At 43.2% G+C, this 25,255-nt stretch overlaps 1 protein-coding gene across 6 annotated transcripts in view; it reads left to right on the top strand.

The window, feature by feature from the left end:
* Positions 1-25,255, top strand: part of USO1 (USO1 vesicle transport factor) — a 682,652-nt gene that overhangs the window by 639,511 nt on the left and 17,886 nt on the right. For all 6 annotated transcript variants that reach the window (XM_086961508.1, XM_086961506.1, XM_086961505.1 and 3 more), the window contains one exon: positions 8,645-8,755. In XM_086961508.1, the coding sequence (XP_086817634.1) occupies positions 8,645-8,755 (111 nt within the window). The remainder of the gene's footprint in view (positions 1-8,644; positions 8,756-25,255) is intronic.

The following is a 25,255-nucleotide window of genomic DNA, read 5'->3' as shown; positions in this document are numbered from 1 at the left end:
CCTCAACTCAGTCTTCTTCTGGCTTGCCTCCTCCTTGGTTAGGTTGAGGCCTAGTGCCCAGTCGGCTTTGCACTTAGCCTGTTGCTTCCTGACCCTCTACTGGAATTTCCAGCAATTGGTGTTGACCAGGCCTAGGTGGTGACGTTCACCCAGGCCTACCTTCCCCTTCCTTCCTTCCATCCATCCGGCGGTGTCTACCACTGCACCAGGAAGCTTTTGTCAAATGATCAGAGCCTTATCCATTTTAGATTCCGTGCCAGCCCCCTAACTTTTGGTAAGTCGGTCTCTGGGGCTATTCTGTGACCATCTTGTTTCTCCTTTGAAAGGTGCCTAGCCAGTCATAGTTGAAGGTCACTGTGGTCTGTTGCAGTGGCTTTAAATAGGTATTTGCAAATTGTTTCTCCCGGGTTTGTTGATACTGGTGCTGCAGTCTGTTTGGGTCCACTGCCTTTGTTCTGTTATGATTCCTTCTAAATTAGGAGCAGGTGGCCTCAAATGTTTGTGATCCCTTGTGTGTTGTTTGCCTCACCTTGTTGAGGTGTAGTGTGATGGTTCTTTAAAGTTCGGACTGCTGCAGTTTGGAGCTAGGGGGATGGTTCCTTCCTCTGTTGGCTGCTTCTCTTTTTCAATTATTGTTGCTCTCGTCTTCGAGAAGGGCCTTACTTTAAGCTACATTGGTACTTTGGTGTTTGATTAGATGTTTCCAAATGGAAGAACTAGTGTTCTTTCTCTACTGTGGTTTGATGTCTGTTGCCATCCTTTGTGATCAAGTGTCTACCCAAGTCCCTTGCTTTTGCTTGACATCTGTTGATGTTTCTGTGGCTCTAGCTAAATTCTTCCCTCTGAAGTTGCCATTTTGACTATGAGGAAGAATTCATTTCATTGTTGTATCTGTTCTCCTATTCATCATTTGCTTGTGCAACATGGTGAGTTTATCTTGGTCCTGCCCCGTAGATGGTTTCAATTTCAAAGGGTTTTAGAATTATCTTCACATAATGATCTGCCAAACGCCACCAGCTGCTACTGAACACTTCAAGGCTGGCAATGTAGCCCTTCTGTCCCTTCTGCTGGTGTACTGTCACTTTTGCTCTATATTCAGTACTTGCCCGATATCCGGGGCTTCTTGGATTACAAGGACACTGTGATCACAGCTGGTTTCTGGCCTCCAATATTACTCCAATTCACCCTTCTGTATATGACTTTTTATCAGGAGGTAGTGCTTAATTTGTACTTGCTGCTTCAAGTTTGGGTGGCTGGGTTTGAATTGTAAATCCTTACCTTTGAGTGATTTTTATTTTTATTCTTGTTGCTAGTTTGTTAGTGTCTCCCATTTTGTTTTCTACTTTGGTTTGATGGGATTGGGCATTGCTTTGTCGTCATTATCCAACTTCTTGCTCCATAGTAGGGTTGTTGGCTAGTATGTTTCTTAGGTTAGACATACACCTTGCTTTTGTGCTGCTGCTGTTGAGGACGCAACCAATCTGACTTGTCTTTGGTCAAGGTATGCTTCCTGTACGCCAGTGCCAAGGGGTTGGATAGTAAACCTCTTGGCTGCAGTGAGTTATCCTTTGGCCGTTTCTGCTTTGGTAATGATTATTGAAGTAAGGAACGTGCAGTATGCATCAAAAGAAACCGTTTCTTACTTTGTCACAATCCTTCTGGTGGCTATTCTTTACCTGCAAATTCCTCACCAACCTGCCTTTCTCCCCGCTCTGAGGAGTGTTTTTGTGTTTGTATCTTGTCTTGTTTCCACCTCTAACAGGAAATAAAGTGAATTCTGGCACTAGTGGGCCTAGTGGTATTTTTGAAGATGTTGCAGATAACCAGAGGAGCCAGAAAAGTTCTTTGAGCGTAAAGATGAGCCACTCATGTTCAAAATGTTTATTGGCTATGCTGCAGCATGGATCGCACTTCTTAAATGGGTCATGTTGGGAACCTGGGACCCTAACATGCAGGAGCTTTGCCTCTAATCGGATGCAATAGGGACAGTTTTGAACAACACGTCTGAAGTTGTAATCTGTTAGAAACACATTTTACTCTGTAGAGCAGACATAGCTGGTGCTAGAAAAGCTGCATCTTCTTTTTGCTGTGTGTTTTGAAGCTTAGGCTGGTGTCCATGTGTGATCTTAGTGAATTGGATCTGACAGGCATTTGAGAGCCATTGCGTTTTCAATTTAGAGAACTAATCCAGAATTTGTTTTACCTTGCTGATGCTAGCATTGCAAGCAAATTAAGCCCGTATTTGTATCTTCTAGAGGTTTGATTCTCTCGGATAAAAACAGATTTAATTCACTCTTGTGCACAAGGAAGGCAAATTATGCTTAGATAAGCATGCGTCACATATATTTTTAAGGAAATCCATTGTTGTAGGAAGCTTGGTCTTACAGTTTACCAAAAAGAGAGAAACTGGGCAAAGAGTCCTTTTTTTCCTTATAAATGGACAGGGACTTGCTTTAACAATACCAAGGTGCTCCATTTGTGGTTATGTGGTCGAGCAGCCTAGGCTTATCAGCGGGAATATTAGACATTTGTGGCATACACAGAATCAATAATGATACACACACTCAATAAGGAGATCCACACCAATTTAGAAAAATAACACACTTTTATATATATTTCAACACCAAGAACTTCTTAATTGGGTAAGTACTTTACAGATTATGACTTTTGCAGTTTTTAGCAATGTTAGCCTTTTTTACATGGGAATGCTTTCCTATGGAGAGAAGAACATTTGCTGCATACATGTATTTGTAATAGGATTTCAAGGGTCCCCTTCAGGTCGTGAGGTATTAGGGGGCCAAGGTCCCAAGTTCCACAGCAGTTCGGTTTGCCTGCCCTGGAGTGTCCAGTTGCAAAAGTGTTGGACGGGTTAGTAGCCTGCATGCTCCACCATTGGCGGCCACCTAGAAATAGGCTTCTAAGGGGGACTTGGGGGCAATCTGGGAGCTCCCAATAGGGGCACAGTACGAGAGGGACCTGGTAGCAAGGGGAGCAGTCTGTGTTCGTGGACACGGGCAGGGAAGCTCGGGTGCAGAGTTATGGTATGCTGGCCCTCATGTGTCGTACTCGGCCAATGTTCTCGGTCAGGACCTGCAAAAGGAGACAAAACAGGACAGCTGGGCCACTCTAGATCCTGGCATCTGCAGAGCGGACTGCCCTTGTTGGCTGGTGGGTTTTCAGACTGTTGGATTCCGGATTGGACTCTAAACAAGTGTTGATCACGGCTAGACGTCTGGTACCCCAGGTATTGCTGCAGGGAGGCTCGTTGGGTCCTTGTGTCTCCAAACTTGACAAGCAGACGGATCTGACCTCTGAGTGTGCTGACCTCCTTCTGGGCAGCTTCTGTATTGGTGGACCCGGTGCTCAGCATCTTCTTTGAACTGGACGTCGTTGTCTGTGCCTTCAGAATGTAGGGGAGCGGCTCTTCCACTGCAAGGGAAATGCTGACTAGTTTTTGAAGTACTGGCAACCTTCCAAGGCTTGTGGAGGATACACAGCTGCAGGGCGGGTCGGGGCTTTGCAATTGTTGAGTCTGGAGCAGAAGGCAGGGTTTAGTGCCAGAAGTCCACAGCAGAAAACAGTTCTCATGTTGATTGGCTCATAAGTGTCCTCCTCTTCTTTAGTCAGGTCAGTCTGTAGTTCTAGTGTCAGGAGGCCGCCTAAATACTTAATTTAAGGCCATTAGGGGAGTGTATTATAGTAGCCAATGCTCTACTTACCCTTGCAGTTACCACGCCCCCTATATGACTACTTCATGTGGGAAGTGGGCATAACCCTGCCCCAGTGTTTCTAATTATGCCATCACCAAGATGGTGGAATTTTCCTAGAGTGGAGCATATCTGTCGGCTCACCTTAGGTCTGTGTATTTACCTGGGTGTGCTCCATGCCTCCTGCATTACTAATTTCCCACCTGTCCTGATGCAAAATGGGCCTCGGGGCAGGGGGTGGCATCTCTCAGGTATGAGGGAAGCCGGGGTTGCATATCAAAGGCGGCAGAGGCTTTGAAGCCTCTGGCTTTGCTGATTTACTAGCCATCCTGCTCGGGGAGTTGTAAACACCTCATGCCAGAGCAGTAATTGTTCCTGACCTTTGAGAGCGGTGCTCTCACCTGCTTGGGAGTCAGAAGTGCATCTGTGGTGTCAGGTTGAACAGTAGCTGTCAGCCAGCACACTAGAGGGCTAGTAGAATTCTGGAGAGTACACCTTAGGTGCCCTCTGGGTCCATGTATTAATAAATCCACCACTGGAATCAGTGTGGGTTTATTAATACGAGCTGTTTGATACTAAACACCTTTGGTTTCAGTGAAGCAATCACATAGCTGGGGAACTTGTAATTACTAGTGCCCAGTTCATATACTTTGATGACTTCCCTGTTCACTTGCAGTGTCCAAGAATTGATTTAGACATGAAAGGGACAAATCTGCTCATGCAGATATGTCCACTCGTGTGATATTATGCACTCTGCCTTGTGGCTGTAAGGCCTTCTGTAGGGGTAGCTTACATATTATTGCATATAGTGGCTGTAGGCATGTCCCACAGGTTGTGTGCTATGTTGTGTTTTCACTTTTGTCTGCACCATTTCACTGGTCTGCAAATGGTAATCTCCATGTGTGCGGTGAGGGGTTCCTTAGGGTGGCACAATACATGCTGCAGCCCTTTCCACTTTAGTACCCTGGCCCTAGGTACTAGTAGTAACATTCACTTGGGACTTACAGGGGTGCTAAACGTCTTGCCATTTGGGGAACAATTATACAGTTTTAGGAAAAGATCTCTGGCACTGGGGACTTGGATAGCAGGAACCCGGTGCACTTCTGTCAAAATTACATTAAATACCCAGCAAAAAGTGTGGGTGACCATTTAAACAAGCATTTACAATGCAACGGTCTCGGCTTTGCAAAAGTTAGAGGTATTGGCATTTTAAATGACAACATTTTTATTTATGTGTTGGTTTTGAAAAACAGATAAATAAATGGCATTGTCATTTACAATGTCAATACCTTAATCTCTCTCGCAAATGCGTGACCTATTGCATTTGCACCCACACACACACACACACACACACACACACACCGAGCCACACACACACACACAGAGCCACACACACACACACACAGAGCCACACACCCATACACAGAGCCACACACCCATACACAGCCACACACAGAGACACACACACACAGCCACACACACACACAGCCACACACACACAGCCACACAGCCACACACACAGCCACACAGCCACACACACAGCCACACACACACAGAGCCACACACACACACAGAGCCACACACACACACAGAGCCACACACACACACACAGAGCCACACACAACACAAAAACAGAACCGGCCCCACAGGAATGTGGAGCACTCCAGGAACTGCCCAACAACGGTGGAGCGGCCCACTGCCAGACGGGCCGCTCTGACTCTTCCTCCCCAACACGGACTATGTTGAGCCCCACTCACCGGCTCTCCTCAGGCTGCTCCTCCGGTGGGGGTTCAATCGCTGTCTGGGCTCTTGGGCGGCTGCACACGGGGCTGACATGCGGCAGGCCCCCTCTGCGTTACCTCTCCACCGGCTGCTGCACTTACGGGGCAGTATTTTATGACAAATTATTTGTACATCTGCCCCCTAATTCCTTTAACTGCATTTCTAGAGGGGTCACTGCACCCCCTTCTATTCACCTACCTCAGAGTAAAATGTTTCACTTGGGCCATCCAACTCGTGTGTGAATGGATCACCACTAGCTTCATTCAGGCAAAGTTTCCCTGGATCCCTTGTTACTACCACGTTTCACCTTCTCCCTGTCCGGTCTGACAAATGATGGGGAAATACTAAAAGTCCTTTCAAATGTAGTCAGTGGTACCCAGATTATTTTCCAGCAGAAGAATGTTTGAAACCGACTCATATGTCACCAAATGTCTTCGACATCATCTGCTATTGGATGAATGTGAATCCCTCTACCTAAGCTGAACAAAAACACATGAGATACTAATGCTAAGGGCACCCGTATCCGCAGCATTTCTGTTTTATTGTGCTGTCACTCAAGACAAAGAGTAATAGATAACCTAAAAGCAACTCAAGGAAAGTAAACAAAAAAATCTCTCAATCAGATTTAACGTGAACCTTTTATTTGCTCCCCCGATAAATGCATAGTTTAAGGCACAAATTACAAGCTGTTTGGGCTTCAGAAAACCCTGAAGATCTATAAGGGCCAAATAAAGGCAGAAGTACTTCTTCTACAGATATGTAAGGCGGAGGTGTGAAAACCGGTCTATAAGAGACAGGCGTCTTTGTCGAGACAGAAGAAAGCCAGCGGGGATACAGTCAAGTTTTGGCAGGACAGGTATATAGGAATGCTTCAGCAGCTTTCATATGTTAAAGGGCCATACGCAATGCTGATACACGAGTGTTTGGATGTAGGCGTCAAATATTTAGGTCATACCTACCTACAGAACGGGTGACAGGCAAGTCTACAGTAGTCCATTAACATGTCCATATGGGTCACAAGCATGTCAATCTGAGTCGCAAGCACGACACTAGCTCCTAGGGAGTCAAAAGCCCCTAAATACTAGAAAAGTAAAAGTGTCAAATATTGATCTTAGGTCCCCCAGAGTTAACAGGCAGCAATCGTGAGCCGGACAAAAAAAGAGTTTCACATAAGTAGGTCACCCTCATTACCAGTGAATCTAGAGCGATTAAAAACAAGTCTATGTCAGACTCACGCAGGTATAGGGCCAGACACAAATGTGCAAATTGTACTGGCGTCTTAAGTGAGTCTTTAGAGAAAGGTAGTGCTAAAAGTGCCGTAGACATGTATTTACATGGCATGAGCTGGTATACATATACAAAAAATACAATGGGTATGTTTCAGGTCCACGGGCGGTCCCAGGTTAGTGTGTGTTAAAAGCAAGATTATATGATCGCTAACGTATACAAGTGTCAAGCGCACATTTACTTCGCACTCATGTTTGTAGTCCACCACACATTTCTCAAGGAAGCTAGCTAGTTAATATCATTGTCAAAGATGAGTCGGCAGAGATGCGCTCCCTTCACAATGACCCTTGCCAGGACAGAGACGGTGGCAGCACCTACAACTGAGCCCGGATCACTGCGATCAGAGTTGGGCCAGCCTGCTGCACCTCCTCTGGCCCTCAGTGTTCCATGAGGGCTTCAGAGGAGTAATGTCGTGATCCCACCCCACCCTCCACAGCTCCTCGATACTCTGCCTGCGTCCAAAAACCACGATATTGCATTGTCCTCGTTCCGCCGCCAGAGTACAGCGAGGAAATGGACGACAGGAGTGGGACTTGCCACCTCCCTGTCCAGCCCCTGTTCCGCCTACCCTTCCAGCAACCAACGCCCTGCTTTGTGACGAATAATGCAATTGGTGCTCATGTTAAAGCACTCCAGTACCTCCAAATTGAGTTTGCGCTATATAAAAATGCACCTAACCCGCATTTGGTGGCAGTATTGGTTGCCCGACCCTGACTAGCGTGATGTTTCGCTGCACCCTCTGACCTCTATCTGTGCAGTGGATGTTTTCCTAGGGTGACCTCAATGGTTTCCTAGCCCTGATGGAGTTTGGTATCAGGGCGACTCCTGAGCTCAGCCTGCACAGTCCGAGCACCACGGCCATGGGCGCCCAGCGTTGCCTGCCCCCAGCTTGGCCCTGACTGGAGCGGCATGCCCGCGCTGCCTCTCCGTTCCCGCCTATTACGGCCACACGCTGCGGATGCTGACGTCACTGGCTGGGCATCGCGGTCTCTCTGTACTCTTGGCAGAGTATGCTTTTCTCCCATTCAGTGACGTGTGAGGAATGTCCTGCAATTGAATTCAACAAGGGTGTGGCGCCTCTTAGCGCTCTTCATTTCTTTGCATTCCCCAGCGACCTACAAATAAGCACATCCCCAGTTTAGCCATATTAAAGCCAGTGCAACACAAACTGCATATATTGCAACTGAAGTCAACTTTTTTTTGACTATCCACAAGGAAGAACAGGAGAGATGGGTTGCCCTCATTAATTTGGAAGAATCATAAACTCCTTTAGCAGCAAATTCTCAGTCTGATAAAGTATGTAAGATCATGGAACCATTAGTAGCTCTGTGGGTCAGGCTGTCCAACGTTCAAAAGGTCGTTAAACCAAGTCCAAGAGCGCAACTTCATCCAATGTATACGTAAATCGCTTTCACTAGAAATGGGCGCTACCAACTTTTCTGATCTGTTCTATTTTCACTGTAAGCCCCGTCCTTTTCAGACTGGGGGGCGTGTTTTTCTTTTGAGAAAGAAACGAAAAAAACATGCGCCTCAATCTGAAAAGGACGGGACTTACAGCAAAAAGAGATCGTCACAGAGACCTCTTCTCCAATGGCTGGCCGCCGTTTAGGAGGCCAGCCAATGAATGGAGAAGAGGGGCGGGTTTAAACCTCGCTACTCTGAGACATAGAATCTTGCCAGCGAGACTGCGCATGCGTAGCCGAGACCTAAAAAGGGGCACTTTCCTACAATCGATCTTTAAACCCAGATAATAAAGGTAAGCATATTAGTTGGGTAGTTGATCTTAAAACTACTTTTATTTTTGAATAACGCTATTGTGTTTAATGATATTGTGCTACTGATTAACTTTATTTTATGCTTTATCTCAGACGGCCTCTTCAAATTCTACACCAGGAGAGATTGATACTGCTGCTACAGCAAGAAATGCTGAGTTGGAAACCCGATTGACAGCTGCTTTGCAAGAGATAAAGGTGTTAAAGGTTAGTCTCTATATATCTTTCATATTTGAAAAGAAGAAAAAATAATTCAACAAGCTCAATGACATCTGAAACGACTAGGATGTGTTGCTATTGTCCTATTCTATGATATTGCAGCAGAACCATAGATTAGAAACAGTCTGCAGTTGTTTAGTCCAATATAAATATTGCTGTATATCATATCATTTTGTTTTTCACTTTCGACAAGTCTTGCTGGGCAACATAGTTTATCGTCTCCTGTTAAAGTTCTATTGGTGTTTGTTTTTCAGAAAATAGTATAAAAAATAAGAAGACAGTGATTTGTAACATTGGGTAAAGTAGCCACACTTCTGTTTGATTATTCCAAAGTATAGTTTTAGTCAATGGTTTCAAGCCAATGAAAAATACTCTATCACCCATGGAAGTTATAAAACTGACGCCCTTCGAGAAACCTGGGTACAGGTAGAAGATCAGGTTGTACACTATTATTAATGGCCTCAAAAGTAAATCTCTATATTTAGAAGTTTGCCTATTAGCCAAGACCTTGGTTCAAACACAAACATCAAATGATATTAATGTTTCTCTTGGTCACTGTTCGGGAGTCAATTTATAGCACACTCCAGAAGCAGCTGACATATTATTAGTTTTTGGGGCACAACTAACTGTCTTTCTAGTAAGATAGATATAACAAGAGTCCGTTTTTCAGACACAAATACTGACAGTCGGGTTTCTGCTTGGTTCACTAAAGGAATAACAACATAGCAATTGGGATGTGGACAGTGCTTAGAAGTAGTCCAGATGGGCATGTGTTACTTACCTCAATATTTGTGGTTTTCATTTCATCTGGACCTTTCGTAAAATAACTTGATAATGTGTAGTTGGTTGAAAATGCCATTTTGCAGGCATATTCTCAAAATTAAGTTGCTCGCTGATAGTGGCATGGTAACCTTTGTGGCATTGGCATTTTCCTGGAGGTTAGCAAGCCAGTTTTCACTTCTCAGTTACTGAAACATCGACTTCTATAAAATCTGTATGATTATATATACTGTTAGAGGTCACTATTAAATTCACTCACGAACAGTGACTAAGTAGGTGATAATTTATTTTGATTTTGATTGCTGATTATCTTGCTTACAATGCAAATTTGTCAACATATGGACTTATGATTGAAGTGAATATCAAGATTGTGGAACCAATACTTTTACTTAGAGCAGAACGTAGACTTGCTAATCTCCCGTTCATGTAACGTCTTTTTCTTCATCATATCGACTCAGGCGGAGATGTACGATTCACTATGACGTTGACAGTAAGCCCATGGTTTCCCTGTACATAATATCCATTAAAAAAAAATGGTTTCCATCATTGAAGTTTGGACTATTACATAAGAGATCCTGTGGAAAGATATTTTTTCATTGAAAATTCAACAGCAGCTTCAAAGGCAGAGTACAGCCCGAGTATACTGCTTGGACCAGGAGACATTTGTCCAGTCCGAACTGCCAGGCCATGTCCTCCCTGAAATGTATCACCAGCCACTAGAGACCAATTTTGCACTGATTAGGGCTGCTCAGTAAGGTGTAGCCTAGTTCCAGTGGCACAGTGAGCACGGGACCCATGTCCGGGCATTCTGTTGCACTTAGGCCATCAACTGCAACAACAATTAAGTGAAGGATGGAATACTTGAATGAATCTCAGCCACTGGCAGTTGCTCAGGCCGCATCCCAGCCCATCGTCATTCGCCCTCAAGGCCACTTCAGTTTGGACCTAGCCGTATGCAAATCTGTTTTGACTTTACTCCAATTGGAACAGTCCAGCAGAAACTGCCAAATAAGATTATTTTTGATTGAAAATTCAACAACCGGTTCAAAGGCAGAGTACAGCCTAGGTATATTGACGGCACCAGGAGATATTTGTTTCACTGATTGTTTTCAATTAGACTGTAAAATGTGAGCAAGGAGGAGTGTTGTATCTGAAGCCCTCAAAGCCATTTTCTTTTATGACCACGTCCATCAGGTTGTGTCTCAACTGTAACCGAACATTTGTCATAAACGGCAAAAACATGGTATTTAGAACTATGCTATGCCTTCCGAGACACCTGAAGTCGGAGGGTTGTAATACCTGCTCATCATTTAAGTCAAAAACATTGATTCAAAGCGAAACATTTATTTTGGCACATTGGTATAAAATCGATATTTCTCAATCAGTACTGGAAAAAACAGAAAAATCAAGGGCCATCCATATTTCAGAGGATCATTTAAGAAACATCACTGGGATCTTGAACTCTCAACATGGTTTCCGCTGAAAGATCAGAGGTACAGAAAACCCTTCCAGAGAAAATAATTCAAAAGCACAAAGACCCTAAGACATGGGACACCAACCTTTTCTTGTTGTGAGAACTACTTCTGATAAGTAAAAATTGTTTGAGCTATTGAAGGATCGGTTACTTGCTCATTGTTACTAGACAACTCATCATCCAGCTTCATTGACTTTAAACCATATGTCCGCAGAGCACGAAAATATGGTTTGAATAAAATATTGTGACTAGAGGAACTATGATAGGGCTGCCATGTGTGGTAGTGAGTGCATTGTCTGTGGGGGTGTATGAAGAGATGTATGAACATGTGTGTGAATTAATGGGATTTATGTGTATGGGTGACTGAGAGCCGGTGTCATATGTACTTGTGGCACAGGACATACCTTTTACCATATGTGGCACTGCTACATGTACAAACAGTTGATGGACAGAATGCAGAACAATGTCATACATTCACCCCAGTACAGAGATCTGGGTGTAAATCCATCATTTTTTGCTCCCCATGCCGTTCCAGTTTGTCCCCAGCCATATGCAAACCCCGTGCCTCTTGGGAACAGTCCAGCCCGAATTGCCAAGCCAGGTCCTCCCTGGACTGGAAACCAGCATCCTAGGACCAGTTTCGGGGTTTCACCCCTCTTCAGCCAGGATAGCTTGATTCCAGTGGCATGGAGAGCATGGGACCCACGTCTGGGCATACCCATCCCACTCGGGGTAACAAATGCTAAAACAACAGTTGATGGACAGAATGAAGAACAATGTCATACATTCACCCCTGTACAGAGATCCAGGCCTAAATCCATCGATTTATTTTGCTCACCATGCCGTTTCAGTTTGAACCAAGCCATATGCAAATCAGTCCTAACCCTGTGCCTCATGGGAACAGGCCAGCCCGAACTGCCAAGCCAGGTTCTCCCTGGACTTCTACATGTACAACACAAACATACAACCATTTTTTTAATTGGGCGAATTTAAAGTGCAGACAAATGTTCTGCAGAAATGTTCATAATAAGGAAAAACTTTCTGCATTTGAAATTTCTCCCATGGAAAAAATAAAGGGCTGTATTTTTCATTTATAAATATGGTGGCGTGTCTATCAGCCACAGGGAGCAACACGATTGCTGTGTATAAATGCAACACTTTGAAATGGGAGAAAATTCAATTGAAGAGTTACCTTTGTTAATATACATTACATAAAACATATCATTTAAATTTTCTCCCATGTTAAAAGGGTCTTTACGCTAGCAGCCAGATTGCTGCCAGTGACCTGTAGACATGATTCCATATTTATAACAGGAAAATAGTCATTTGTATAAATGTGAGGAATTTAAAGTAAAGAAACAAATTTCATAAAACGTTAGGACTTAATTGGCTTAATTTAAAGTAGAGAAAAACATGGACAGTTTCATAGAAACATTTTTCTTCACTTTAAATTCCTCCCATTTAAAGGATACTTACTAATTTTCAATTATAAATAGGGCAGTGTGCTCCCAGCCACTGGGAGCAAGCTGCCTGGTGTTTGTAAATGTGACTCTTTGAAAAGGGAGAACATTAAAATGAAGAGTTACATTAATAATCAAGGTAACTCATTTAAATGCTTTCTCTTTTAAAGATTTCAGAAATATCTTTTTGTTCTTGTGCTTCAATATTGAGTTGAAAACCATTTTTATTTGAGTCGAATAACTCAGTGCCTCTGTTCTGAACTTCTGTGACTCACATGAATCATACATCTGAGTGGAGCACTGCTCATCATCAGGCTCTACTGTCTGCAGTCTGGTGATAATGTATAATGAACATAGCCTTTCCTTAACTTTAAAAGGAAAACACAGCACTGTATTTATTGCAGTTCTTAGTTTAAAATGAAGGCTGGGAGCTACTATTAAGGTTTCTGCAAGCAATTTGTAGCTCGCAATCGACTGGTTGGAGACCTCTGCCCTAAGAACTCAGTGACTCCTGAAAGATAGTAAAAAGACCTCAAAAGACAAAATATGGAAGCTGACTGAATATAATTAGACAAATTTGCATGAAAGAGAGACACTATAAATAAAAGTGCTCAATACTAAGACAACTTTCCTTTAAAGAGGTTAATGACATACAAAAATCACATCTTTCCCAAACAAACTCAGAGTTACTGAGAAGGTTTCATGCCAGATAGGGAGATATAAATTGAGATCAGCAAGGAAGGTGTAAGTGTGACGACGAAACACACTCCAAGTTCAACAACATAAAAATAAACTTTCAGATTTGACTTTGTGGCATAATGAAACCCTAAGACATAGAAACAATCGACCCTTACTTTAAAGTACAGTCCAGTTCAGTTGAAAGGCAAATGTTGCATGATCTAGTTCGAAAACAAGGAAAAAACCTAAGTGCTGACAGTCCTTCAAAGAGCAGTGTGTCAATTCATGTTAGAAGCAAGAAAGATTAATTTGAAAAGCTAAATGAACTGAATCGCAAAAAAAGTTAATTGTCAGACCATAAAAATCCTGGACTATTACAGATAAGACCCACAGAAGATACTCAAGTTCTTAGAGGGAAAACATAACACCACCTGCACCATCTCACTTGCAACAGCGCAAGCATGTAGAGAACATAGAGTTAAACATGGAAACTTAGAATATGTTGCTGATGACCCAGAGTTGGTATTTGATATACAAAATAAAGAGAATTTAATGTGGCACATTCCTTACAGGAAGACCTAATATTACCCAATCTGACTGTACCTGCCACATTAACTATCACTTAGTTATGACATCTTTAAAAGGGCAAATGGATATTAAGAATGAGTACTCAAATTTATGACACAGAATTGCAGACTGCCTAGTTCATTGCTGTGGGGGTGCCATTTGGAACGGATACAGACATAGAACAGTACTATGTTTCAACTCCTTCCAAAAAAAAAAACAGTGGTTAGGGTTAACAAGATTGAAATGCACATAAAATATGTTGAAGAAAAAAAAAAGATTTCAAGCAGGAAATTTATTGTGCCATCCATATGTTCCTTTTTCCTTATAATTAAGTTATCCATAATGAACTAATTAGGTCTCGACTATTCTATCCCGTTAGGAATTGAATAGGCAAGATAATAGTAAGCAGTCCAATAAGTCTACCTAGCCTGCGATCGCGTACAGTTCATGTGAGGCAGGCGCGTGCACATCAAACACCATCGGCCTCTGCATCAGACTTCAAAGGAAGCCGCTCACACACCACCATTTGTCTGAGCCTCCTCTGCATCAGACTTCAAAGGAATCCGCTCCCCCGCCCCCCCATCAGACTTCAAAGGAATGCGCTCCCGTTCCCCCGCCACAGCAATGCCGAGAGCTTGTGGTTTTTTTTGCATCCATTTCGCGGGGAAGCCGTGTTCTGTTCGGCGTTCTCTGCACCTTTCTCATTTTTTTTCTGGACGGAAGTGAAAGCCTACCATGCATGTTTACAGTAGCCTTGCTCCTCAAATGCTGTTGCTGTGTTGCCATCTCTCTAGGGACACTCAGCTTGAAAACACTCGACTTGCTAGCTGCAATGCTATATCCGCTATGCTTTGCCTCTAGACACGTTGATCCCTTGCAGACTGTGCTGACTATGCCCCTCCTGATTCTGAAACTGACCAACGCAGTCACCAAGCAGTCTCTTCTCTCTGTCTTATGATGTCTGCCCTGCCACCATTTACTTCAGACCCTCACCCCTCCTCACCCTCTGACACCCTCACTCACCCTCACTCACCCTCACACACCCTCACTCACCCTCACCCTCACACACCCTCTCACCCTCACACACCCTCTCACCCTCACACACCCTCTCACCCTCACACACCCTCTCACCCTCACACACCCTCTCACCCTCACACACCCTCTCACCCTCACACATGCTCTCACCCTCACACACCCTCTCACCCTCACACACCCTCTTACCCCCTCACATCCCCTCACCCTCCCTCACACACCCCCTCATCCTCACACACCCCCTCACACACACCCTCACCCTCACTCACCCCCTCACTCACCCTCTCACCCACCCTCTCACCCACCCTCTCACCCACCCTCTCACCCACCCTCTCACCCACCCTCTCACCCACCCTCACCCACTCTCTCACCCACCCTCACCCACTCTCTCACCCACCCTCACCCACTCTCTCACCCACCCTCACCCACCCTCTCACCCTCACACACCCTCTCACCCTCACACACCCTCTCACCCTCACACACCCTCTCACCCTCACACACCCTCTCACCCTCACGCACCCTCTCACCCTCACGCACCCTCTCACCTTCACGCACCCTCTCACCTTCACGCACCCTCTCACCCTCACACACCCTCTCACCCACCCTCACCCTCCCTCACACACCCTCACACACCTCCTCACTCTCACATCCCCTCACCCTCACTCACCCCCACTCACCCCCACTCACTCCCACTCACACTCTCACCCCCACACACCCCCTCACCCCCACACGCCCCCTCACTCAGCCTCTCACCCTCCCTCACCCCCTCACACTACCCCACCCCCACACCCTCCCCCTCACACCCCCTCCCCCTCACACCCTCCCACCCCCTCACCCTCATACACCCCCTCACCCTCATACACCCCCTCACCCTCATACACCCCCTCACCCTCATACACCCCCTCACCCTCATACACCCCCTCACACACCCCCTCACACACCCTCTCACCCTCATACACCCCCTCAACCTCACACCCCCTCAACCTCATACACCCCCTCACACACCCTCTCACCCTCACCCTCACACCCCCCTCACAACCCCACACCCTCACCCTCACAACCCCACACCCCCTCACACTCACACCCTCGCACCCCTCACCCACCCTCACCCTCACACCCTTCACGCCCCCCTCACCCTCCCTAACCCCCTCACCCTCCCACCCTACCTCACCCCCTCACACACCCTCACTCACCCTCACCCCCACACACCCTCACCCCCACACACCCTCACCCCCACACACCCTCACCCCCACACACCCTCACACCCTCACACCCCCTCACCCTCACATCCCCTCACCCTCACACCCACTCACCCCCTCACCCCCCATACACCCCCTCTACACCCCCTCACCCCCTCACCCTCACTCACCCTCTCACACACTCGCACATCCTCACCAGCATAGCATAACAAAGCATAGCATAGCATCACAAAACACAGCGTAGCATAACAAAAAAAGCATAGGGTAGCAAAACATAGCATAGCATAACAAAACAAAGCATAGGATAGCAAAACAAAACATAGCATAGCAAAATAAGACATAGCATAGTATAACAAAACATAGCATAGCATAACAAAACACAACAAAACATAGCAGAACAAAACATAGCATAACAAAACATAGCATAACATAACAAAACATAGCATAACATAAAACTAAGCATAGCATAACAAAACATAGCATAACAAAACAGCAAAACATAGCATAACAAAACACAACACAACATAGCATAGCATAACAAAACAAACCTCAGCATAGCATAACAAAACATATCATAGCATAACAAAACACAACAAAACATAGCGTAGCATAACAAAACAAAGCATAGGATAGCAAAACTAAACATAGCATAGCTTAGCAAAACAAAACCTAGCATAACATAACAAAACATAGCATAACATAACATAAAACTAAGCATAGCATAACAAAACATAGCATAACAAAACAGCAAAACATAGCATAACAAAACACAACACAACATAGCATAGCATAGCATAACAAAACAAACCTCAGCATAGCATAACAAAACATATCATAGCATAACAAAACACAATAAAACATAGCGTAGCATAACAAAACAAAGCATAGGATAGCAAAGCAAAGCATAGCATAGCATAACAAAACATAGCATAACATAACAAAACATAGCATAACATAACAAAACATAGCATAACAAAACACAACACATAGCATAATAAAACATAGCAAAACACAACAAAACATAGCACAGCTTACCAAAACACAGCAAAACATAGCATCGCAAAACAAAACATATAATAGCGTAGCAAAACATAGCATACCAAACACAACAAAACATAGCATAGCATAACAAAACATAGCGTAGCAAAACAAAGCATAGCATTATAAAACAACACATAGTATAACATAACAAAACATAGCAAAACACAACAAAACATAGCATAGCATAACAAAACACAACAAAACAGCATACATAACAAAACATAGCATTGCAAAGCATAGCAAAACATAGCATAGCATAACAAAACACAACAAAACATAGCATAACAAAACACAACATAGTATAGCATAACAAAACAAACCTTAGCATAACAAAACATTGCATAGCATAACAAAACACAACAAAACATAGCATACATAACAAAACATAGCATACATAAGAAAACATAGCATTGCAAAGCATAGCAAAACATAGCATAACATAACAAAACACAACAAAACATAGCATAGCATAACAAAACAAAGCATAGGATAGCAAAACTAAACATAGCATAGCATAACAAAAAAAAGCATAGGATAGCAAAACAAAACGTAGCATAACATAACAAAACAGCATAACAAAACACAACACATAGCATAACAAAACATAGCAAAACACAACAAAACATAGCATAGCTTAACAAAACACAACAAAACATAGCATAGCAAAACATATAACGTAGCAAAACATAGCATACCAAACACAACACAACAAAACATAGCATAGCATAACAAAACACAACAAACCATAGCATAGCAAAACAAAACATATAATAGAGTAGCAAAACATAGCATAGCATAACAAAACATAGCGTAGCAAAACAAAACATAGCATAATAAAACACAACAAAACATAGCATAGCATAACAAAGCATAGCATAACAAAACATAGCATAGCATAACAAAGCATAGCATAGCAAAACATAGCATAGCATAACAAAACATAGCATGGCATAACAAAACACAGCATAGCATAACAATTCAAAGCATAGGATAGCAAAACATAGCATAGCATAACAAAACAAAACATAAGATAGCTAAAAAAAACTAGCATAGCATACAGCATCCCTCCGCACCACCACAGCATCACTCAGGAGCACCACAACATCACTATGCGCTACCACAGCATCACTGAACGCCACAGCATCACTCGTTCGCCATAACAACATCACTCAACGCCACCACAGCATCAATCTGTGCAACCATTCAAAAACACCTGGTTCAAATATGTTCTCTCAATGTTTCAAGCTTCATTACAATATTTCACTTCTGTTCTTGGATTTTCGTCACAATAAAATACACTGAACATAATATTCACAAAAGTTATTTACAAAACTTTAAGCTATTGCCATTATAAATTACAATAACTTTTATTTAAGTATTAATTGTTGAATAAAAATTAAGTCATTGTTATATGTAATATCAATATATGTAAGTCATGTAAATACAACACATATTGCATTACAAATGCTTATAGGTGTCACATTTGCGAAAGTTATAACTATTGGCATTGTAAATGACAAAGCTATTAATTTTTCTATTTTCAAAAACAAAACATAAATTAAAAAAATGTCATTTACAATACCAATAGTTAAAATGTTCTTAATGCAAGACCTATTGCATTGCAAATGTTTTTTTTTTAATGTTACTCTGTAAGACGTTGTGTGAAACTATATCTCACCCAGGTCTCAACCTTGTTTACTGGTCTGTTTTGTTTGCATTATTACATTTATGTCTGGCATCAGCTAGTGGGTGGTGGTGACTCCTGGACAATTCCTAACCAATTGGGTAAATATTCCTGGGGATAACCCTACCCATTTTCTTTCAGTAGATCCTGTTTGCCCTATTCCATGCAATCCCACAGTGCCCCTCGCTCTCAAAATCCATGATTGAGAAACACTTTGCCCCTTGTGCAGAGCATGTATGCCCATCCCTCAGTGATCACTCCAAACCGGTTCTGGAGATAGCTTTCCTCTCACTGAGTTTGGTGACAGCCTGACTAGGGGGCCAAAAGCCAAGGTGTCACCTCGCATTTGAATCGGCAGGGAAGGCCACTTCGAAGTAAATTAAGTTCCTGGGCCACCCCAGCTGGTTTTCTTTCCAGGGGAAGAAAATATGTGATCACTACCAATCATAGTCTCTGCTCTGACAAGTTTCCACATTTTATTTAGACCAAGTATTAGTCTAAGTAGTTGCTAGAGAGCTACTGCAAATTAGCCTCCAGCATTTTCAGGCAGGGCAAAAGTAACTTTCTGAAAGTTACATTTCCAATATATTTAATACAAATTTGACTAAACCATTAGATTGGATTTTTATTAAATCTACAAAGTCATCTATGTATGGAGTCTGTGTCTGGTACATGTCAAAAGATATAATTTCAACTGCATAATCTGTACTTGATTTATGCCCATTTACAGCTCACCTAGTGATGTCACTGTTTTGGGTCCTAGTCAGTGAGGGAGCATGTTAGTTTCTAATGTCACTTGTGTTCCACTCTTAAATATTATGTGGTCTACCTTCTGGATAGCAGGGTGTGCTTAGGGGTGACTTATTTAATGTTTAAAATCTGGTATTCCTGCCTGTCAAAAGGGTGATTTTGACGTGCCTGTGTAGCAGGGTTCAAGCTGCTGCTGGCAGGCTACACAGGGTACGCTTAAATCCAAGCTGTAGGGGACAGTACAGTGAGTGTGGTAGTCGACAAGTGGCATTTAATGCCATGCATTTACTTCTGCACCATGTACTACATCGTTTTAGGAAATTTAAATGTGCCAAACAGTTTTTATGCCAATTTCAATATGTTTTAGATGGCATAAAACATTGGGCACTGGATAAGAGTTTCCCAGTTTTAGAGTTGAAAATCACCAGCAGGCGAGTCCCAAAAATATGAAGAAACTGGCGGTGACCATTCAGAAAGGGGTTAAATTAAAACATAGTTATTAGACAATTTATTAAGAGGTCAAAATAGTTTTAACAACACTTGATACCATTGCGTAATGGGATTTAAATGTATTGTTAAATCGAGTAATGAAAGCACCACTTGAACCTAGGCACAAAGCTAATTCAAAACATCTTCCTTGAAGAACAACTTTTCTAATGGGGTTTGCCTCTCTAAGGAGGGAAAAGGTTAGTGAATTGCAAGTGCTAGTAATATAAACACCATTCTTACGGGTACACAAATGCGAAGCAGTTTTGAGAACAAATCCAGTTTCTACACCAAAGCTGGTATCACTTTACATACCCTGGGTGTTAGAAGAGCTGTATTGTACTATATTGATGAGACTCAATCCATTAAGAAATGCAAAAAAATGTTTTATAGCTCATGCCTCACAGATACTGGGCACAACTGTAATTAAAGGGACTATTGTGAGGTGGATATTGCAAATAATACAATTGCGAAATCAGCTATCAAATTAAAGTTAGAGGTTACGCCATGGTAACATGCCTCAAGTATGAAAGGAGAGAAATTTGTCTTTTTATTACAAGACCTCTGCAATGCGGTGAAATGGTGAGCATGACACCCATTTACCAAACATTGTGGAGAAGTGTGGCTCAATGATTAGAGCGGCAGACCCTGATGCAGAGGTCTAGCCCGGGACCAGGGTTCAATTCCCCGCCTCGGCGGGTCTTGGGCTCAAAAATTCCACGGACCTGATAATTCTCGCCTCGGTGCCTATTCCAATCATGGAGTCCCACTCTGCAACTCTGGGCAATAGCTTGCCTAATCTCCACAACGGCCCCCACAACGCTAAGGATGCCTGGCCTCCACCTTGGGGGTGCCCAGGAGTGGACGCCTCACAGGGAAAGCCAGGATGGGTTCCACAGCGGTATTCGTACAAGCGCCTTTAGACCCTTGCGGGTGAGTAGTGCGCTATACAAGTATCAATTTACATTTACATTTCCATTACATTTACATTTACATTGTGTAGACAGACACAAGAAGGTAGCATAGTAGATCCAACAATTTTATAATACTTATTTAGAATAACTCTCTGTTCAATCCTCCTCCTCCTCCTTTTGGGGGGGGAGGCTGTTGGTGTATAATTACTGTTTTGCAGGGGAGTTGATAAAATACATCTTAAAAGAAAGTCACATACGGGGGAGCATTGTAGGCGAATGGCTGATGTCCTAGTGAGTTATACTACTCTACTCAAGTCAACACCCACAGGAAAAAAATACTTTTAACACTGATGGAACAAACAACTAGATGGTAGAATGGTGAAAAGCATCTGAATCTAGATTTTCAAGCTGCAAAATCATATTTTCAGATATAGCATTTATTTTCTCTGTAAATTTATAAACCGTAGAAGATCTTGATACACATCCATATACAGTCTAGTGTTTATAGATTTCAGATGATGAAGTAAATAAAACGTTTGTTCGACATCTTGTAGTGTGAAACCTGGGTGAAGACATCACTGCCATTGTCAAATATTCCAGCCTAATGGGGATTAACGGATCAATAAGACTGGATTGTCACATTAAGACTGTGTAAAATAAAGACACATTCAGTACTGCTACCTCTGCATCCACAGAAACAAGATTATGCTGCTCTAGACTTCACTGTAGTAATAAAAACCGTTGCATGCACATGTCAATAACAAATTCATCTACATTATGTAAATGTTAAAATCATCATAAAATACATCGTAATAAAATTAAAATTGGGCCTTTTACAGTGCATTAAGCATTCCCAGATGCAGGCTGCCTGAGACTTTGGAATTAAGAGTAGGTATCTGAGTGACTGTTGCTAAGGTCTGAATAGTAAAAGATGTGGATAAATCTAGTCACACCTGTTGGAATAATCAAAATGCACGGACATGGTAGGAAACTTTGAACTGAGCTCAGTAGAAGTACTACAAAAGTGTAAATCTTTAATGCACATATAGGACTATTGACTTAAGTCTTTTATCCTCCTCAGAAATGAAGTGCAGCATTTCAACTTTGTGAACACCTCTTTTGGCTTACATGCCAAGGCAGTCCACAAATCTACCTCACATTGCTGACTCTGATGATGGGGCATGAGGAATCAGCTCATAACTGCGGTACTTGAGCATTGTAGCCATATTTTGGTGGACTGTCTGAAACTTTATCGAAAGCTTTTCTCAAAAAATGCCGTTCTAAGAATTGCCTCCATATATCCATGGCACCTGTAATGGCCAATACCCAAATACCATGGCTACCACCAAATTCCTGATTTGCTTTAAACAAGATCTCTTTTTCATTTGACAGGACCTCTCGATAATAAGTGCATTAAACATCACCCTCGGATGAAGAGGTGCTCATAGCGTATAGAGAAACAATACTGTCCTATGTCTCTTGGCCTTCATGAGTGGATCATAAGAGAAGGGGCAAGGGTGCGCATCTCTAGGGAGCTGAGGGTTACTCATGTTCAGCCATACACTACCATGAAGCTCCTCATACAGCACTACATTAACAGTGTTATTTAAAGACCAAGCAAATCGAAATAAAAGAACACCATGTTCTTCGGTTTCTGAACACAGTATTTCAGTCGTTGTGTACAGAGTGCCTGTTCTAGCAAGCCTCGAAATATCCACTCTTCATAGCAAACTCTGAATTAGTAGACTACAAATCTTGCATAAAACTTGTCTTTTTGGTTTTCAATAAAGATTCAAAAGGAAAAGACCCATTAACCTTAAAGGAAAGATGGTTGCTAACGCTTGTGTTCCTGACATCCTCCCGTACATTATAAATCTGAAATCCCAGTAGCGAAAAGTCATGGTACTAGGTTCATAAATTTAAATCGTGATCAGTCCTGATTCGCATCTTAGTAAGAAACCTCCCCTGTGTCAATTTCTCATTGGCCCTTTTGAAGCATGTTGTCTATTCTTGCTGCCTCTTCAGTTGACCTTTGATCGCTTATGACTTGGACAGAGCTGCTTCTTTGTTTTTATGAGACTCCTCTGCAGTGTTCAACACAATTGACAATATATTTCCCGTCCATCTCCTTTTTTGACTGATATAGGAAAGTGCCACTTTTTTGACATGGTCACCCCCACTTTTTACCTGGTATTTGATGTGATTTTGGCTGGAAGTGCACTGGATTCCTGCTATCGGGTCTCCAGTGCCAGATCTCTTTCCCAAAACTATGCAATTGTTTCCCCAATTGAAAATATCTTTAGTACCTTCTGTAAGTCCCTAGTAAATGGTACCCCTGGTACCTAGGTCCTGTGGTACTAAAGGGGGTCCCTAGGGGCTGCAGCACGAATAGTGCCACCCCGCACCAAACTCATGCAAGACTGCCATTGAAGGTTGTGTGTTTTGGTGCAGACAAAAGGGAAAACACAACATGGCACATATCCTGAGGTACATGCCTACAGCCTCTACATGCAGTATATGCAAGTCACCCCTACAACGTGCCTTACTGCCCTAATGTGTTATATTACATAAGAGGACATATCTGCTTGAGCAGATATGCCCCTGTGCAGGGCAGTTCCATTACTGCCAGTGTAAGTGAACATGGAAGCATTGTCAAGCATGTTCTGGACACTGGTGAAAAAGAGTTCCCTAGCTACATAATGGCTTCACTGAAAATAGGGATGTTTGGTATCTAACATCTCATATTAATGAACCCACACTGATGCCAGTGTTGGATTTATTTATACATGCACACAGTAAGGCTGCTCAAGCAGTGCGTTTTCACCCACTCCCACAGGATGACCTGCAGATTAGCATTCCAAGACACTGGTGCTTCAAAGAGCCCGAATTTGGCTTCCCTCACAGGAGGCGATGCCCCTTCTGTCCAGAGCTATTTGGCACCTGGACTGGTAGGCACGTTCACACTGAGGCGAGTGCCACTCCTAAGTTGGGCTGCCTGAGTGAAGGAAACTTTTCAAAGTTAGCCATCTTGGTGATGGCAAACTTAGGAACTCTGGGATAGGGTTATGCCAACTTCCCACAGGACGTGGTCATATAGGGGGCATAGTGACCCCAGGGGTCAGTAGCCCATTGGCTACTACACTGCACTGCCTTTATGCTCCTAAGTCCAGTACTTGGGGGAGCCCCTGGAACCAGATCCTTTCAACTTACGTAGTAGAAGACTGAAGAGCCACGAAAATAAAGACTGAAGAAGGAGCAACTGACTTGACCTTAGCCTGCCTACCTGTCCTCTGTTCCAGTTGAACTTTGCAAAAGTCATCTCGTCCTGCAAGCCGTCATGCCTCCCACAGCCTGGGAGGATTGCTTGCCTTCAACAAAGACCCAGGGACTGCCGTGGAGCAGAGAAGCTGCTCTCCTGCATCATGCAGGTATTACCCAAAAAGAACTGCCAAAACCCAACGGTTCCAAGCACCATTGCACTGAGCCCCCCAGCACGAGTTAAAGTGGGCCAATGGTGTCTATGTGGTCCCCAAGCTCTCAAGAGACAGAGTCCACCTTGTTTTTCACCCTCATGAACTCTCCAACACCACCTGCAGCCTCTGTGTGCAGCCCCCATCAAGCACGAGTGCTCCTTGATGAAGAAACCCGACACCTCAAAGACCCTCTGCACCCAGCTGTCCTGGTCAGAGGAGAAGAGGACCATCCTTGTCCCCACGTCCCATAGCTACTTAAGACTTAAACCCACTGGCTGATTCAGCCTGACTGGCCCCCAGTCCAAACCTGCAGCCTCTTTTCATGCAGACCGATCCCCATTGATTAACATTGGGCACTTGACACTGTATTGCACCACTGCACCCAACAGCTCTTGTGCCGCTGGAGGTGACCTGTTGGTGCTGCCTTGTACCCTGCCCCATACTCACCTTAAGTCCAGGAGATTGTTCCTGTAAGTCACTGTACTCTACCCGAATGCTGTACTTGTTTCTCCTCCCATAGGTTAACATTGCAGCTTCTAAAAAATGCACTTTTGACTTGTTAACGTAAAAGTATTTCTCTTGCAAAACAAACCTGATCACATTAATTCTGGAGCCCAAATATATATGAAGATATGTGCTATTTTTATAAATTGGTGTGGATCTCCTTCTTGAGTCATGTGGATTATTTACTCCAGTATTTGAACTTTCATAGATTCACATTCTTGAATCATTCCATCATTGAGATGGGATTCCCTGGTATATCAAAATAGAAATGCTAAACAAATACAAAGCAGAAACCAGGCCTAGGCCCTTTTCAGTTTTTTAACATAACTCTATCGTTTTGTGTAGAAGAGACCAAAAGAAATTCCTGAACCAATTAGGACCTCTAACTCTCTAGAACACTCCTGAGAGAAACGTAGACCCTCAGATTTTCTACCACACCTTGTGCT

This window comes from Lissotriton vulgaris, chromosome 3_1, assembly GCF_964263255.1.
Source record: "Lissotriton vulgaris chromosome 3_1, aLisVul1.2, whole genome shotgun sequence".
NCBI classification, from domain to species: domain Eukaryota; kingdom Metazoa; phylum Chordata; class Amphibia; order Caudata; family Salamandridae; genus Lissotriton; species Lissotriton vulgaris.
The sequence above is the reverse complement of the archived record's forward strand: the minus strand, read 5'-3'. Positions and strand labels throughout refer to the sequence as shown.